This window comes from Oryctolagus cuniculus, chromosome 10 (assembly GCF_964237555.1).
Source record: "Oryctolagus cuniculus chromosome 10, mOryCun1.1, whole genome shotgun sequence".
NCBI classification, from domain to species: domain Eukaryota; kingdom Metazoa; phylum Chordata; class Mammalia; order Lagomorpha; family Leporidae; genus Oryctolagus; species Oryctolagus cuniculus.
The window spans coordinates 99,467,010-99,483,256 of record NC_091441.1 but is presented as its reverse complement, the minus strand read 5'-3'; the positions used below and the strand labels follow the sequence as shown (position 1 = coordinate 99,483,256).

Genomic DNA, 16,247 nt, shown 5'->3' with positions numbered 1-16,247 from the left:
GCCCAAGGACTTAGGCCATCCTCTATTGCTTTCCAGGCCACAGCAGATAGCTGGATCGGAAGCAAAGCATCCAGGACTCAAACCGGGGCCCATATGGGATGCCGGCACTGCAGGCGGTGGCTTTATCTAAGTATCTGCTACACCACAGTGTTGGCCCCAGAAATAAACAATTCTTAAACAGGTAAGTTTACTTTGGTATAAAAAATTTGTTAACTCCATGTGTAAGAGATCTTCAAAGAGTCTGTGCAAAATGTGTACTATAAAAAAGCTATGAATGGAGTTTTAAAATTTTTGCACCAAAATTAACTTAAAAAATTTTTTTTGAAACAGATAATTCCCCTCTACTAGTTTAGCCTTCAAATCCCTGCAACACACAGGGCGCTAAAGCCAGGAGCCAGGAACTCAATCTAGATCTCCCAAATAAGTGACAGGTACCCTAACTATTTGAGCCATCATCACTGTCTTCCTGAGTAGACATCAGCAAAAAGCTGGAATCAGGAACCAAAACTAAGAGCTGACCACAAGTACTCCAATGTGGGATACAGGTATATTAACTGCTAGGCCAAGTGCCTACCTAAAACTCACCTTTTTTAAATTGCATTTTCCATGAACTTGTTAATTTTAAAAATTTATTTGAAAAGCAAGGTCACAGAGAGCCCACCTGCTGGTTCATTCCTCAAATGCTCTCAAAAGCCAGGGCTGTTCCAGGCCAAAGCCAATAGCCAGGAACCCAATCCAGGTCTCCCACCTGGGTAGCAAGAACCCAACTACTTGAGCTATCACTTGCTGCCTGGCACAGTGCACATCAAAAGGAAGCTAGAATCGACAGCAGAGCTTAGACACAAACCCAGACACTCCTACAGAAGATGTGGATGTTCCAAGTGGCATTTTAATCACTACAACAAACGCCCGCCCCTCCACAAACTTTCTGAAGTACTTTTTTTTTTTTTAATTTATTTGACAGAGTTAGACAGTGAGAGAGAGAGACAGAGAAAGGTCTTCCTTCCGTTGGTTCACTTCACTCCCCAAATGGCCGCTATGGCCAGCACGCTGCACCGAACCGAAGCTAGGAGCCAGGTGCTTCCTCCTGGTCTCCCATGCAGGTGCAGGGCCCAAGCACTTGGGCCATCCTCCACTGCCTTCCCGGGCCACAGCAGAGAGCTGGACTGGAAAAGGAACAACCAGGACTGGAACCTGGTACCCATATGGGATGCCGGCACCTCAGGCGGAGGATTAACCAAGTGAGCCACGGCGCCGGCCCCCTAAAATACTCTTGTATATCTATCCTGAGACCCAACATCAAAAGAAATGAATGTTTATGCTCACAAAAACATTAATACAAAAAATTTCATTGAGGCTTTACTCATAAAGCAAACACTGGAAATAGTCCAGATGTCCATTAGCAGAATAAATGAAGTGTTCATGCAATGAAAAACTACACAGCAATAAACTACAGATACAGACATCAGCATGGATACACTAAAAACATCAAGCTGTGTGAAAGGCAGCACACACAAGAATACATATAGTATGACTCCATTTATATTAAGTTTTAGAACATGCTAAACAAATCTGTGATTTAAAAAAAAAAAATCAGAACGGGGGCCAGCACTGTGGCATAGAATGTTAGGCCACTACCTGCAGTACATCCCATATGGATGCTGGTTTGAGTCCCAACTGCTCCACTTCTGATCCACCTCCCTGACAACATGCCTGGGAAAGACAGCAGAAGGTGGCTCAAGTCCTTGGGCCTCTGCCATCCATGTGGGAGACCCACAAGAAGCCTCTGGCTTCAGCCTGGTTCAGCCCGGGCCATTGCGGCCATTTGGGGAATGTACCAGCAGATCGAAGACTCATCTCTCTCTGCCTTCCAAATAAATAAATCTTTTGTTAAAAATTCAGAACAGAGTCTTTCCGTCGCCGGCAGCCTCGGCGCGAGGAGCCGTCGCCGCCATGTCCGCGCACCTGCAGTGGATGGTCGTGCGCAACTGCTCCAGCTTCCTGATCAAGAGGAACAAGCAGACGTACAGCACGGAGCCCAACAACCTGAAGGCCCGCAACTCGTTCCGCTACAACGGGCTTATCCACCGCAAGACCGTGGGCGTGGAGCCGGCGGCCGACGGCAAGGGCGTCGTGGTGGTCATGAAGCGCAGATCCGGCCAGCGGAAGCCGGCCACCTCGTACGTGCGCACCACCATCAACAAGAACGCCCGGGCCACGCTCAGCAGCATCCGGCACATGATTCGCAAGAACAAGTACCACCCCGACCTGCGCATGGCCGCCATCCGCAGAGCCAGCGCCATCCTGCGCAGCCAGAAGCCCGTGATGGTGAAGAGGAAGCGCACCCGCCCCACCAAGAGCTCCTGAGCCCCTGCCCACAATAAACAGTCAGACCTGTTAAAAAAAAAAAAAAAATTCAGAACAGAAATTGTCCCTGACTAAAAACGCATTTTTTTTTTAATTTATTCATTTGCATTTTATTTGAAAGGCAGAGAGACAGAGTACCTCCATCCTCTGGCTTGCTTACTCCCCAAATACCCTAACAGCCACAACTGATCCAGGCCAAAGCTATGTACCTGGAACCTAGAACTCAATACAGGGCCCGGCATGTGGCATAGCTGGTAAAGCCACTGCCCACAGTGCTGGCATCCTATATGGGCGCCGGTTCGAGTCCCGGCTGCTCTACTTCCGATCCAGCTCTCTGCTTAGGTCTGGGACAGCAGTGGAAGATAACCCAGGTCCTTGGGCCCCTGCACCCGCGTGGGAGACCTGGAGGAAGCTCCTGGCTCCTGGCTTCGGATCAGTGTAGCTCTGGCCGTTGGGGCCAATTGGGGAGTGAACCAGCAGATGGAAGACCTCTCTCTCTCTCTCTGCCTCTCCTCTCTATGTAACTCTTTCAAATAAATAAATAAAAAAGAAAGAGTGCTCACTTGCTCTCTCTCCCTAACACTCAAATAGATTAAAAAAAAATTTTTAAGAATTGAAAAAAATTGGCCGGCGCAGCGGCTCATTAGGCTAATCCTCCACCTAGCGCGCCGGCACACTGGGTTCTAGTCCTGGTTGGAGCGCTGGATTCTGTCCCGGTTGCCCCCTTCCAGGCCAGCTCTCTGCTGTGGCCAGGGAGTGCAGTGGAGGATGGCCCAAGTGCTTGGGCCCTGCACCCCATGGGAGACCAGGAGAAGCACCTGGCTCCTGTCTTCGGATCAGCGGCGGCCATTGGAGGGTCAACCAACGGCAAAAGGAAGACCTTTCTCTCTATCTCCCTTTCTCACTGTCCACTCTGCCTGTAAAAAAAAAAAAAAAGAATTGAAAAAAATTAAAATCTGCACAGGGGCCGGCAATCAATGTGACACAGAAGGTTAAGCCATGGTCTGCAGCACCAGCATCCTATATGGGCACCAGGGTTTGCATCCCAGCTATTCCACTTCTGATCCAGCCCCCTGTGAATGCACCTAGGAAAGCGGCGGAAGATGGCCCAAGTCCTTGGGCTCCTGTACCCGCATGGGAGACCCAGAAGCAGCTTCTGGCTCCAGGCTTTGAATCAGCCCAGCTCTGGCCATTGTGGCCATGTGAACCACTGCATGGAAGATCTCTCTCTTTCTCTCTCTCTCTCTCTCTCTCTCTGTGCGTGTGTAACTCCTTCAAATAAATAAATCTTAAAAAAAAATCCTACAGCAAGTAATAAGTTAATCACTTGACAATTTTTCATCTAACCAACTCTATGAGGTAGGGAAAGTAGGTATCCTCAACCCACTAATATGAAAAAGTAGTAGACACCAAAGTCTTGCTTAAGTCAGGTTCCACAGCTACAAAGTACTTAGAAGACCAGCATTCACTTTCCTTGCCTGTTTCCTAGGAGAGTATCAATATCTGTCCTTTCAGTCTAGTCTGCAAAAGCCAGCATCACTCAGTTACTCAGTTGCAAGGCTGAATGAGGTTAAGTGCTCTCAGTAGTAACTGTAGGATCATTTGCTCATAGTTTGAAAAATGATGTAGGAGGGGCCGGCGCCATGGCTCACTTGGTTAATCATCTGCCTGCGGTGCCGGTATCCCATATGGGCACCGGGTTCTAGTCCCGGTTGCTCCTCTTCCAGTCCAGCTCTCTGCTGTGGCCCGGGAAGGCAGTGGAGAATGGCCCAGGTGCTTGGGCCCTGCACCTGCATGGGAGACCAGGAGGAAGTACCTGGCTCCGGGCTTCGGATCAGCGTAGTGCCCGTCGTAGCGGCCATTTGGGGGGGGGGGGGTAAACCAACGGAAGGAAGACCTTTCTCTCTGTCAAAAAAAAAAAAAAAAAAAAAAAACCTAGAATAAAAGGATGTAGTAGAATAAAATTTAAAAAAAGAAAATGAAAAATGATGTAGGAATCCAAAACCTTTCAGACAACAGACATCACCATTTCTGTGCTTTTTCACAGTGTAAGGAAGTACAGCCACAGGGTATGAAGAAAAGAATGGTCAGGATAACCGAGTTTCAAAACTAGGCTCACATTTCACCCACCGTATATGCTTAAGAAAATCACTATGAGAAAGGTGTCTAGCCTAGCAGTTGAGATGGTGCTCAGGATGACCATGTCCCGTACTGGAGTACCTGGGTTTGATGCTCAGTTCCACTCCTTACTCTAATGCAGACTCTGGGAGGCAACAATGAGGACTCAAGTAATTGAGTTTCAATGTCAGGCATCATGTTTGGCCTGGAAGACGGCAAACCCTGGAAAGGGCCCAACAGGCCAAGGAGATGGAAGAGGAAGATAAGGTTTTCAAGCAAAAACAAAAAGACCAGAAGAAACTCAGGCAGATAAAAGCAAAGGCCACAGGTGGAATTAGGCAATCTGGCAAAAGACAAAGCTGTTGCTTGTGCCTGAAGTGATGATGACCCTTGATTCTACTCCTAAACATCTGCACTCCCTCCATAGCATCTTCTGCCAAACATAGCTAGAATGAAGTGTTATCTTGTGCAGTCTACTGTACATTTACAAGTAAACTTTTATTAAAGGGGGAAAAAGTAATTGGGTTCCTGCCACCCATGTGGCAGCCACAGCCTAGCCTAGTCCCAGTCATTGTGGGTATAAAATGCCAAAGGGGAATAAACCAGCAGATTAAGATCCCTCTCCTGTCTCTCCCTCTCTCTCCCTCTCTCTCTGTAACGTGTCATTCAAATAAATAAATCTTTAAAAACATAAATAAATAAAATGCCAGAACATACAAGGATAGCTCTGTCCCTCAAATAAATAAATTTGGGGTAGGCATTGTGATGCAGCAGGCAAGGCAAACTCATCATTTAGAGGGTGGAAATCTGTGCTTAGGACCCAGGCTAGAGATCCAGCTCCACTTTGGATTCCAGCTCCTCACTGATGAGCACCCTGAAAAGCAGCAGGTGATGACTCAAGTAGTTGGGTCCCTGTCACTAACATGGGAGACCTGGACTGAGTTCCTGGCTTTTGACTTTGGCCTACTCCATCCCTGGCCATGGAGGCCATTTAGGGAGTGAACTTGTGGATGGGAGCTGTCTCTTTTTCAAATAAAATTTTTCTAATTAAAAATTCTGGGCTTAAACTAACACTAGAAGGCAAAGTCTATTTATGATATAGCAGGGGCAATGTACCAGCACTGGTACTTCCTAGCTGTGTAGCCTGAACACTTTTACAATTTTTTTTTTTGAAATGTTCATTATTATTTGAAAGAGTCCACAAAAAAATTTCCAATCTACAGTTCACTCCCCAAATGCCCACAACAGCAGGGATGGGTCAGGCTGAAGCCTGGAGCCCAGAACCCAATGCGGGTTTTTCACATGGGTGTTAGGAACCCAAGTACTTGAAATAACACCTGCTATTTCCCCAGATGTGCATCAGGAGGAAGTCAAAATCAGAAGCACTCAGCATCTGAACCCAGGCACTCTGATAGGGAATGCAGGCAGATAGGCAAACTCAAAAACGCAGACTCCATGCATAAAGATTGGTTGCAAATTAGGATTTCACTTATGTGAAACTCTAAACAATGCAAAATTAATCTACAGTGAAAGAAAGATCATGGCTGTGCCCAAGGAAACAGGCTGTGGCTGACTGGAAAGGGAAATAAGAGAACCTTCTGTGACGGATTAAAATGTTTTCACTGGGGGCTGGTGCTGTGGCATAGCGGGTAAGGCCACCGCCTGCAGTGCTGGCATCCCATATGGGAGCTGGTTTAAGTCCCGGCTGCTACGCTTCCGGGCCAGCTCTGCTGTGGCCTGGGAAAGCAGTAGAACATGGCCCAAATCCTTGGGCCCCTGTACCCACATGGGAGGCACAGAAGCAGCTCCAGGCTCCTGGCTTTGGATCAGCGAAGCTCCATCCATTGCAACCAGGGGACGAAGACCTCTCTCCCTCCCTCTACCTTCTGCCTCTCTGTAAATCTTCCTTTCAAGTAAATAAATAAATCTTTTAAAAAAATGTTTTTACTGAAGTATTCACATGCATACATATTTGTCAAAACCCACTTAACTACATGAATACTTAAAATGGATACATAATGCTGTGTGGAAAGTATGCCTTGATTCAGCTGAAAAATTAATCTAATAAAATGACACAGCTTAGACGTCAAAGAGTAGACACTGGGGGCAGGTGTTTGGGCACAGTAAGTTAAGCTGCCACCTGAGACACCCACATGCCATATTGGAGTGCCTGAGGTGGCGTACCACCTTGGCTTCCATTCTAGCTTCCCAATTCACCTGAGAGGCAGCAAATGATGGCCTAAGTACTTGGGTCTCTCCTCCCATGTGGGAGACCCAGATGGGGCTCCTGGCTCTGACCTGCCCCAACCCAGGCTGTTACAGGCATTTGGAGATCTGATAATAAAACAACTAACTGGAACTGAGCCACAGAGATTCCTAAGCACCCCTAAGCCCTAAACAACCATCATACAGAATTGCCCATTCTGGTTATTTCACATCATGGACTCACATAAATGTGGACTTTGGCTCCTTCCACATGCATATTTTAAGGTTCACCCATGCTATACTACGCATCACTACTTCAATGCTTTTTATTGCAGAATAATGGTCCGCTTTATGTATATACTACATTTTATCTATTCAGCTAATGGACACTCGATTGCTTCTCCCTTTGCTAATGAGTAATGCTGCTAATAAACATTCCTGTACAACTTTAATGTGAACATGTTTTAACTTCTCCTGGGTAAATACCTAGGAGAGGAACAGCTGGGACATATAGGATCGCTATTTAACCATTGAAAGAATTATCAAAGTGTTTTCCAAAGTGGCTGTACCATTTTACATCACCCCCAACAATGTATGAGAGCTCCAGTTTCACCACATCCCCATCAACATCTGTCATTCTCTTTTTGATTGCATACTGAGCCATTTAATAACTGTTCATTCAATCATAATACACTCAGATTTTTTTTTTTTTTTTTGACAGGCAGAGTGGACAGTGAGAGAGAGAGACAGAGAGAAAGGTCTTCCTTTGCCGTTGGTTCACCCTCCAATGGCCGCCGCGGCCAGCGCGCTGCGGCTGGCGCACCACGCTTATCCGATGGCAGGAGCCAGGAGCCAGGTGCTTTTCCTGGTCTCCCATGGGGTGCAGGGCCCAAGCACCTGGGCCATCCTCCACTGCACTCCCTGGCCACAGCAGAGAGCTGGCCTGGAAGAGGAGCAACCGGGACAGAATCCGGCGCCCCGACCGGGACTAGAACCCGGTGTGCCGGCGCCGCTAGGCGGAGGATTAGCCTAGTGAGCCGCGGCGCCGGCCTATACACTCAGAATTTTAGACTTCAGGCACTTTTACTCATTGACATTAAATTTTAGACTTAAAAAATGTTCAGACCCAGACCTGCTCCCATGTCCTCCTTTTATATAATTACGGCAGAGGAATAAATTAGCTAAAGCCACAAATAAGCTTTACAAAAAAAAAAAAAAAAAAAAAGACAACGACGACGACGACTTATTTATTTTAAAGGCAGAGTTACAGACAGAGAGGGAGAAACAGAGATTTTCCATCTGCTACTTCACTCCCCAGATGGCCTCAATGGCTGTGGCTGGGCCAGGTTGAAGCCAGGAGCTTCATCCACGTTTCTCACAGGGGTGGCAGAGGCCAAATACTTGGGCCATCTTCTGCCGCTTTTCCCAGGGAGTTGGGATAGAAGTGGAGCAGCCAGGACACAAACCGGTGCCCATATGGGATGCCAGCATCACAGGCGGCAGCCTTACCCATTATGCCACAACATCAGCCCCCACAAGTAAGACTTTTACAGAACAGATCAGATGCCGAGTTTCTAAGTACTCAACAAAAAGTCCCTAATGGAGATTCAGCACTGAAGTGAACATGTGTTCCCAATAAAATTCACTTTTTTATGCTTCCTACATAAATCTAACTGCAAACCATAGCAGGAAATATGAAAGTCTTGATCTGTATCATCTTTCATAAAAGAGCCAAGATATTTTATATTTTCCCACTCAGAATCTATTGTTCAAATCCTGCTTAGAAAAGGGAATTTGGGATTGGTGGTGTGGCACAGCAGGTTAAGCTGCCACCTACAATGCCAGCATAGCTTAGGAACGCGGGGTTGAGTCCTGGTTGCTCTACTTCCAATCCAGCTCTCTGGTAATGCACCTGGGAAAAGCAGTGGAGAATGGCCTAAGGACTTGGGTCCTTGCCATCCACATGGGAGACCCAGATAAAGCTCCTGGCATCTGGCTTTGGCCTGGCCCCGCCTCAGGCACTGTGGCCACTTGGGGAGTGAACCAGTGGATGGAAGATCTCGATATCTCTAACTCGGAAGGGAGGTAGGGAGGGAGGGAGAGAGAATGCTCTCCATCTTCTGGTTGGTTCCCTCCTTGAATGCTTGAGATGGCAGGGGCTGGGCCAGGGCCAGAGCCAGGAACTGGAAACACAAGGAGGGCAGAAACCCAATTACTTGAGCCATCAGCTCTGGCTCCCAGGGTCTGCACTGGCAGGATGCCACAATAGGGAGCTAAAGCTGGGAATAGAACCCAGGAGCACAGATGTGGGAGGGAGGGAGAGAGAGAGAGAGGGAGGGGGAGAGGGAGGGGGAGGGGGGGGGAGAGAGAGAAAGAAAGAGAAAAGAAAAGAAAGAAAAAAGAAGGAAGGAAGGAAGGAACAAAGAGGGGTCAGCGCCGTGGAACAGTGGATAAAGCCACTGCTTGCATTGTCAGCATCCCATACGGAAACCATTTTGAGTCCCAGCTGCTCCTCTTCTGATCCAGCTCTCTGCTGTGGCCTGGGAAAGCAGTGGATGATGGCTCAAGTCCTTGGGCCCCTGCCCGCACGTGGGAGACTCAGAAAAAGCTCCAGGCTTCTGTCTTCAGAATGGCTCAGCACCTGCCATTGAGGCCATTTGTGGAGTGAACCAGCAGATGAAAGACCTTTCTGTGTCTCTGTCTCTGCCTCTCTGTAACTCCACCTTTCAAATAAAAAACTAAATGTTTAAAGAAAAAAAAAAAAAAAAGGAAGAGAGGAAGGGAGGGAAGAAAAGTTGTATTTAAAAGTAGTACAGGTAGGCTAATCCTCCGCCTTGCGGCGCCGGCACACCAGGTTCTAGTCCCGGTTGCCCCTCTTCCAGGCCAGCTCTCTGCTGTGGCCAGGGAGTGCAGTGGAGGATGGCCCAAGTCCTTGGGCCCTGCACCCCATGGGAGACCAGGATTAAGTACCTGGCTCCTGCCATTGGATCAGCGTGGTGCGGTGGCCGCAGCGCGCCGGCCGCAGCGGCCATTGGAGGGTGAACCAATGGCAAAGGAAGACCTTTCCCTCTGTCTCTCTCTCTCACCGTCCACTCTGCCTGTTAAAAAAAAAAAAAAAAAAAAAAAAGCAGTACAGGGGCCTGCGCTGTGGCTTAGTGGGTAGGGCCACTGTCTGCAGTGCCAGCATCCCATATGGGCACTGGTTCAAGTCCCAGCTGCTCCACTTCTGATCCAGCTCTCTGCTATGGCCTGGGAAAGCAGAGGAAGATGGCTCAAGTGCTTGTGCCCCTGCACCCACGTGGGAGACCTGGAAGAAGCTCCTGGTTTCAGATCAGCAGATCGGCACAGGTCCAGCCGTTGCGGCCATCTGGGGAGTGAACAATTAGATGGAAAACCTCTTTTTCTCCCCCCGCCCTTCTAACTCTGCCTTTCAAATAAATAAATCTTGAAAAATACACACACACACACACAGAAGTAGTACAAAAGCACACATCCAGTGTAATACAAAATGTCTGACTGCTTCTTGCCCAAAGCCAGACACTACATTTCGCAGTCTTTCTCCAGCTTTGCTCATCATCTGAAGTGTCAGGGTACCACTGGGATGAAAGACAACAAACACTACCACTTACTTATAGGAAGACCTATCTCTCTCTCTGCCTCTCCTCCTCTGTCTGTGTAACTCTTTCAAATAAATAAATAAGTCCTAAAAAAAAAAAAAAAAGTCTTTTGTGAAAAGAGGTTAGGTCTGACCAGATCAAATTTTTTTTTATTTGGGATCTAATTTCATCTTACTTGAAAGGCAGAGAGACACAGACAGACTTATGAGAGAGCACTTCTTTCTGCTGGTTCAATCCCCAAATGCCCAAGCCAAGAACTCCATCTGGGTCACCCACATGGATGGCAGTGACCCACGTATTTGAGGCTTCATTTGATGCCTCCGAGAGTGTGCATTAGAGCCTAACCAGAAGCAGAGGAGCCAGGACTTGAGAGCCTAGTTACAAGTATCTCTAGCAGTGCCTTAATCTTAAGCCAAACACCTGCCATCACTATATATGTATATATATTCTTTTATTCTTTTTTTAAAAGATTTACTTATTTCTTTAAAAATCAGAGCTATACATAGAGAAGGAGAGGCAGAAAGAGAGGTCTTCCATCCGCTGGTTCACTCCCAAAACATCCGGAGCTGCGCCGACCCGAAGCCAGGAGCCAGGAGCTTCTTCTGGGTCTCCCACGTGCATGCAGGAGCTCAAGGACTTGGGCCATCTTCTACTGCTTTCCAGGCCATAGCAGAGAGCTGGATTGGAAGTGGAGCAACCAGGACTCAAAATGGTGCCCATATGGGTTGCAGGCACTGCAGGCGGCAGCTTTACCCACTACGCCACAGAGCCGGCCCCTATATTCTTTTATTCTTAAAAGGGAAAATACTATTTTTTGTTCAAGGGCAATAATGCTACTGCAGTTCAGAGGGAGCAGAATATCCCAGGAGCTCAAGTATTCTAGGGGTGTTTCATAAAGAAGTATGAACTAAACTGGACTGTGGAGAAGAAGGAAGTAAAGGAGAAGGAGGCAAAGGACACTGAATTCAGCTGGCAAGAGGAACTGTGCCAAGAAATAATAAGAGGAAGGCCAGCGCCGCGGCTCACTAGGCTAATCCTCCGCCTAGCGGCGCCGGCACACCGGGTTCTAGTCCCGGTTGGGGCGCCGGATTCTGTCCCGGTTGCCCCTCTTCCAGGCCAGCTCTCTGCTGTGGCCAGGGAGTGCAGTGGAGGATGGCCCAGGTGCTTGGGCCCTGCACCCCATGGGAGACCAGGAAAAGCACCTGGCTCCTGGCTCCTGCCATCGGATCAGCGCGGTGCTCCGGCTGCAGCGCGCCGGCCGCGGCAGCCATTGGAGGGTGAACCAACGGCAAAGGAAGACCTTTCTCTCTGTCTCTCTCTCTCACTGTCCACTCTGCCTGTCAAAAAAAAAAAAAAAAAAAAGAAATAATAAGAAGAGCCAGTGCTGTGGCTTAGCAGATAAGGCCGCCACCCGCAAGTGCCAGCATCCTATAAGGGCGCCAGTTCAAGTCCCAGCTGCTCCACTTCCTATCCAGTTCAGATCCCGCACCCATATGGGAGACCCAGAGGAAGCTCCTGGCTCCCGGCTTCGGATCAAATCAGCCCCGCTCTGGCCGTTGCACCCATTTGGGGAGTGAACCAGCAGATGGAAGACTTTCTTTCTCTGTCTCTGTTTAACTTTGCCTTTCAAACAAATAATGTAAATATATATAAAAAAAAATAGAAACAACACATCCAGCATATTTTAAAAACCATTTATTAGTAGGGACTAATAAAACCCGAGGGAGGCAGGCTGAGTCTAGCTGGGCAGTAGTTCCTTGAATGCCACATCGGAACACAGATCTCACCCCTAAGCCTGAAACAGCCAATTCAAGATAGGATCTCCAGTCTGTGAAATGTGTTTACTGTCATTTTTTTTTTTTTAAGATTTATTTATTCAAAGAGTTACACAGAGAGAGGAGAGGCAGAGAGAGAGGTCTTCCATCCGATGGTTCACTCCCCAATTGGCCACAATGGCCAGAGCTGCACTAACCTGAAGCCAGGGACCAGGAGCTCCCTCTGGGTCCCCCACATGCGTGCAGGGGCCCAAGGATTTGAGCCATCCTCTACTGCTTTCCCAGACCACAGCAGAGAGCTGGATCAGAAGTAGAGCAGACGGGACTAGAACCTGCACCCATATGGGATGCCAGCGCTTCAGGCCAGGGCGTTAACCTGCTGTGCCACAATGCTAGCCCCTACGGTCATTCTTTAAAATAAGATTTATTTATTTATTTATTTATTCATTCATTCATTTATGTTAGCCAGAGAGAGGAAGAGTCACAGACAAAGAGATCTTCATTCATTCATTCATTCATGTTAGCTAGAGCAAGGAAGAGTCACAGAAAGAGATCTTCTATCTGCTGGTTCACTGCCCAAATGACCACAACAGCCAGGGCTGGGCCAGACTGAAGCCAGGAACTTCATCCCAGTCTTTCATGTGGGTGACAGGAGCCTAAGCATTAGGGTCATCTTCCACTGCTTTCCCCAGGCCATTAGCAGGGAGCTGGATCGGAAGTACAACAACCACGACATGAAACAGTGCCCATATGTGATGCCAACGTCCCAGGCAGTATCGTTACCCTGCTAATGCTGGCACCATCCATCGTTATTAAAAATGTTAGTTTACAGATGAATGGAGGGTCCACTACTATAATAGTCTCATTTACTTTAGCACTATTAGCCTCTTCCGGGTAATAACTATGTTGAATGAAGCATCATCCGCTACTCGTAAATATTCACGAGGTATTAAAAGCATTAAACAAAAGCAATAGAAGTTCTTGGATTTTTTTGAAGATTTATTTATTTATTAGAAAGGCAGAGTTACAGAGAGGCAGAGCATAAAGTGAGAGGTTTCCATCTGCTGATTCACTCCCCAAATGGCTCCAATGGCCAGAGCTGCGCCGATCCAAAGTCAGGAGCCAGGAGCCTCTTCGGGTCTCCTACGTGGGTGCAGAGGCCCAAGCACTTGGGCCATCTTCTACTGCTTTCCCAGGCCATAGCAGAGAACTGGATTGGAAGTGGAGAAGCCAGGACTAGAAATGGCACTCATGTGGGATGCGGGCCGGGGCTTTTTAACCCGCTGTGCCACAGCACCAGCCCCCATCCAAGTCTCTTACACAGGTCCAGCACTGAGTCATCACCCACTGCCTTCCAGGATGCATTATCAAGAACTTGACTGAAGGCAGAGCAGCAGACTCTAATGGGCACTCTGACGGTGGATGCTGGCATCTCAAGTAGTGGCCTAACTGGAGCACTACAATGCCAGCCCCCTTACCTGGGCTTTAATAGATCCTTGTGAACCTCCTAAAATAAAAGTCAGTGTTGGGGTAGGTGTTATGGCACAGCAAGTTAAGCTACACTTGGGACACCTGCATATTCTACTGCAGTGCCAGCTAGGAGCTCCAGCTACTCCACTTCCTATTCAGCTTCCTACACCTGCACCTTCGGCGGCAGCAGATGTGTCTCAAGTGCTTGAGATGAGTTCCAGACTCATGGCTGTTGCAGGGCATTTGGAGAGGGAATCAGTGGATGGAAGACAGATATCCCACCTGCAGTGTCAGCATGCCAAACTGAAACACCAGTTCCTGTCTAGGCTGCTCGGCTTTGCATCCACTCCCTACTAATGTGCCTTGAGAAAGCCGAAGATGACCAGGGTACTTACACTCTTGTCACCCACGCAGGATACCTGCCTGGCCATGTGTCCATTTGGGAAGTGAACCAACAGATGGAACAGATCTCTCCCATCCCCATCCAATCAACCAATAAAAAGGTATCTCTGTAAACTGTCTTTCAAGTACATGAAAATCAACTTTTTAAAAAGTTCTTAAAAAATCATTAGAGAGTCAGAAAATGGCCCTGAAGGAAGTCAATGAAAGAAAGAAAGAAAATAAATCTTAAAAGGGGGGGGGGGGGCGCGGCACTGTGGAGCAGAGGGTTAAAGCCCTGGCCTGAAGCGCCCGCATCCCATATGGGTGCCGTTTCTAGTCTCAGCTGCTCCTCTTTAATCCAGCTCTCTGCTACGGCCTGGGAAAGCAGCAGAAGATGGCCCAAGTGCTTGGGCCCGTGCACCCACACGGGAGACCTGGAAGAAGCTCCTGGCTCTTGGCTCAGGGTAAGCGCAGAGCCAGCTGTTGTGGCCATCTGGGAGTGAACCATCGGATGGAAGACCTCTCTGTTTCTACCTCGCTCTGTAACTCTATCTTTCAAATAAATAAAATAAAAAGGAACGAAGGAAAGAAGGGAGGCAGGGAGGGAAGGGGGGGAGGAGGGGAGGAAGGGAGGAAGGGAGGAAGGGAGGAAGGGAGGAAGGGAGGAAGGAAGACAACTTTTCTCTCTTCCAAATACAGTATCAGGCGAACAGCAACAAGCTGCCAGCCTCCTCCGGTTTCACCACCTACTTTCAAAAGTTTTTCCTGGCCAGGGAGCTGGTTTCTTTCAAAACCGAACTATCAGAGGGGATAAAATCCCACCAGAAATGCACGAAGTATTGTTGCCTGACTTCTCAGTCGTCTCATGCAGGCCTTGTCTGACCACACACAAGAGGCCCGTGCAGGGAAGCCAAGTGACCAAAGGCAGAAAAGTGCGTTTTGGAAAAGTCAGAACTCCTCCTAGACACACACACTCTGTCCTGAATTTCCAACCCTCGCGCCTCCCAGGAATGGTGCCTGGCTGTTTTCATAGCGCAGAAAACACTCAGTACTACTAAAAGTTAATCCGCCAACTCAAGACCGCCCATAAGTTTCATTTTTCCAATTCTAACACATTTATTTTTCCAAATCGAACACTCCCGTATTTCCTTTGTCTCAACAAACTGGCATAATCTCTCCTCAGACAGATAAAATACTGACTCTCCTAAAGCACACAGTCCAAAAAGCGGACGTCGAGAACCAAAGAAATCATGTTCCAAAATAAAATTCAGGCATTTAACCAGGCCCCTAGAAACAAACGGGGAGCTCCAAGCAGCACCTGAGGCTCCCTGGGCGTCTCGGGAAGGAGGCAGAGTCCCAGGACCGCCACACGGGCCTGCCCGGCTCGCGGGAGCCTCAGCGTTCCGTCTACGATTAATTCAAGCGGAGTGAACATCACCACAAGAGCGATACCTGAAAGAGGTACGCGTCTGTGCCACCCAGCATCACCGCTCCGCTCCGCAGAGCATCAAGCTGGCACTGGATACGCCTCAGTGCTGCGGCTCAGCCGAGCCCCGGGCTTCCCGCTATCCCGCCGGCTGGCCCCGGAGCACCCGGCTCTCCGACCTCCACCCTGGCTGTCCTCCCGGCCTCGGCGCAGCACCTGAGCAGCTCGGCAGACGGCCAGTCCGGACGCTCGAACGGTGCTGCAGAGATGCTCTGCCGAAGCCCCAGCCACACGCGCGCCCGCTCCAATCCCGCGCCGGCCGCCACCCTCCCCGCGGGCGTCAGGCTTGTCTTTTCGGCCCGGCTCCTGTCACTCACCGGCCAGGCCCGGACAGCAAACGCCCGCGGCTCCCGACGGGAGCTGGGGCCCCCGGGCCTCCAGGTTTCGGCCCGCCCCCTGGCAGGCAGCACAGGCGGCTGAGCCCCGCAGCAGCGGCCCGAACCGGCCGCTCGGTCCAGCTCCTGGCGCTGCCCACTGGGTACGGATCAACAACAAGATGGCGGCCAGCCGAGGGGGCGGGGGCCGGGCGTCATAGTAACCAACATGGCAAAGAACCCGCCCCCAACTGAGGATATCCCCCAATCAACAGTCCCTTTGCCCGCCGCCTGGGGAAATGCTTCCCGCTGACAGGTCGGTTGGCCTGTCAGTCAGAGCCTCCCTCTCAAGGCCCGTGCCGAACGCCCGAGGCACGTGACTGTGACGGCACGATTTGGCGCATGCGCGCGATTCCGTGAGGTGCTGGCGGCGGATCTTTAGCTAGCGACTCAAAGGCCGAAGCGCCCTTGGCTTATCTGTGTGCGTGTGCGCCGTGAGGAGCTGGCAGCATCT

The 16,247-nt window shown here is 49.3% G+C and overlaps 2 protein-coding genes across 5 annotated transcripts in view; one reads left to right on the top strand and one right to left on the bottom strand.

Annotated features, from left to right (window-relative positions):
• IP6K1 (inositol hexakisphosphate kinase 1) overlaps positions 1–15,950 on the bottom strand; it is a 73,630-nt gene extending 57,680 nt beyond the window's left edge. For 2 of the 4 annotated variants that reach the window (XM_008260654.4, XM_051852438.2), the window contains exon 1: positions 15,737–15,950. The gene's annotated coding sequence lies outside the window, so the exon portion shown is untranslated. Of the gene's footprint in view, positions 1–15,575 lie in introns of all 4 variants that reach the window. The other 2 variants (XM_002713200.5, XM_051852439.2) reach the window with 2 other exon arrangements.
• Positions 943–2,415, top strand: LOC100358162 (large ribosomal subunit protein eL28). Its single transcript, XM_070050805.1, has one exon. The coding sequence runs from the start codon at positions 1,954–1,956 to the stop codon at positions 2,365–2,367; it is 414 nt and encodes a 137-aa protein (XP_069906906.1). The 5' UTR covers positions 943–1,953; the 3' UTR covers positions 2,368–2,415.
• Positions 15,951–16,247: the final 297 nt, after the last annotated feature.

Coding starts and splice junctions, on each gene's coding strand:
- LOC100358162 (XM_070050805.1), top strand. CDS start 1,954: ATGTCCGCGCACCTGCAGTGGATGGTCGTGCGCAACTGCTCCAGCTTC.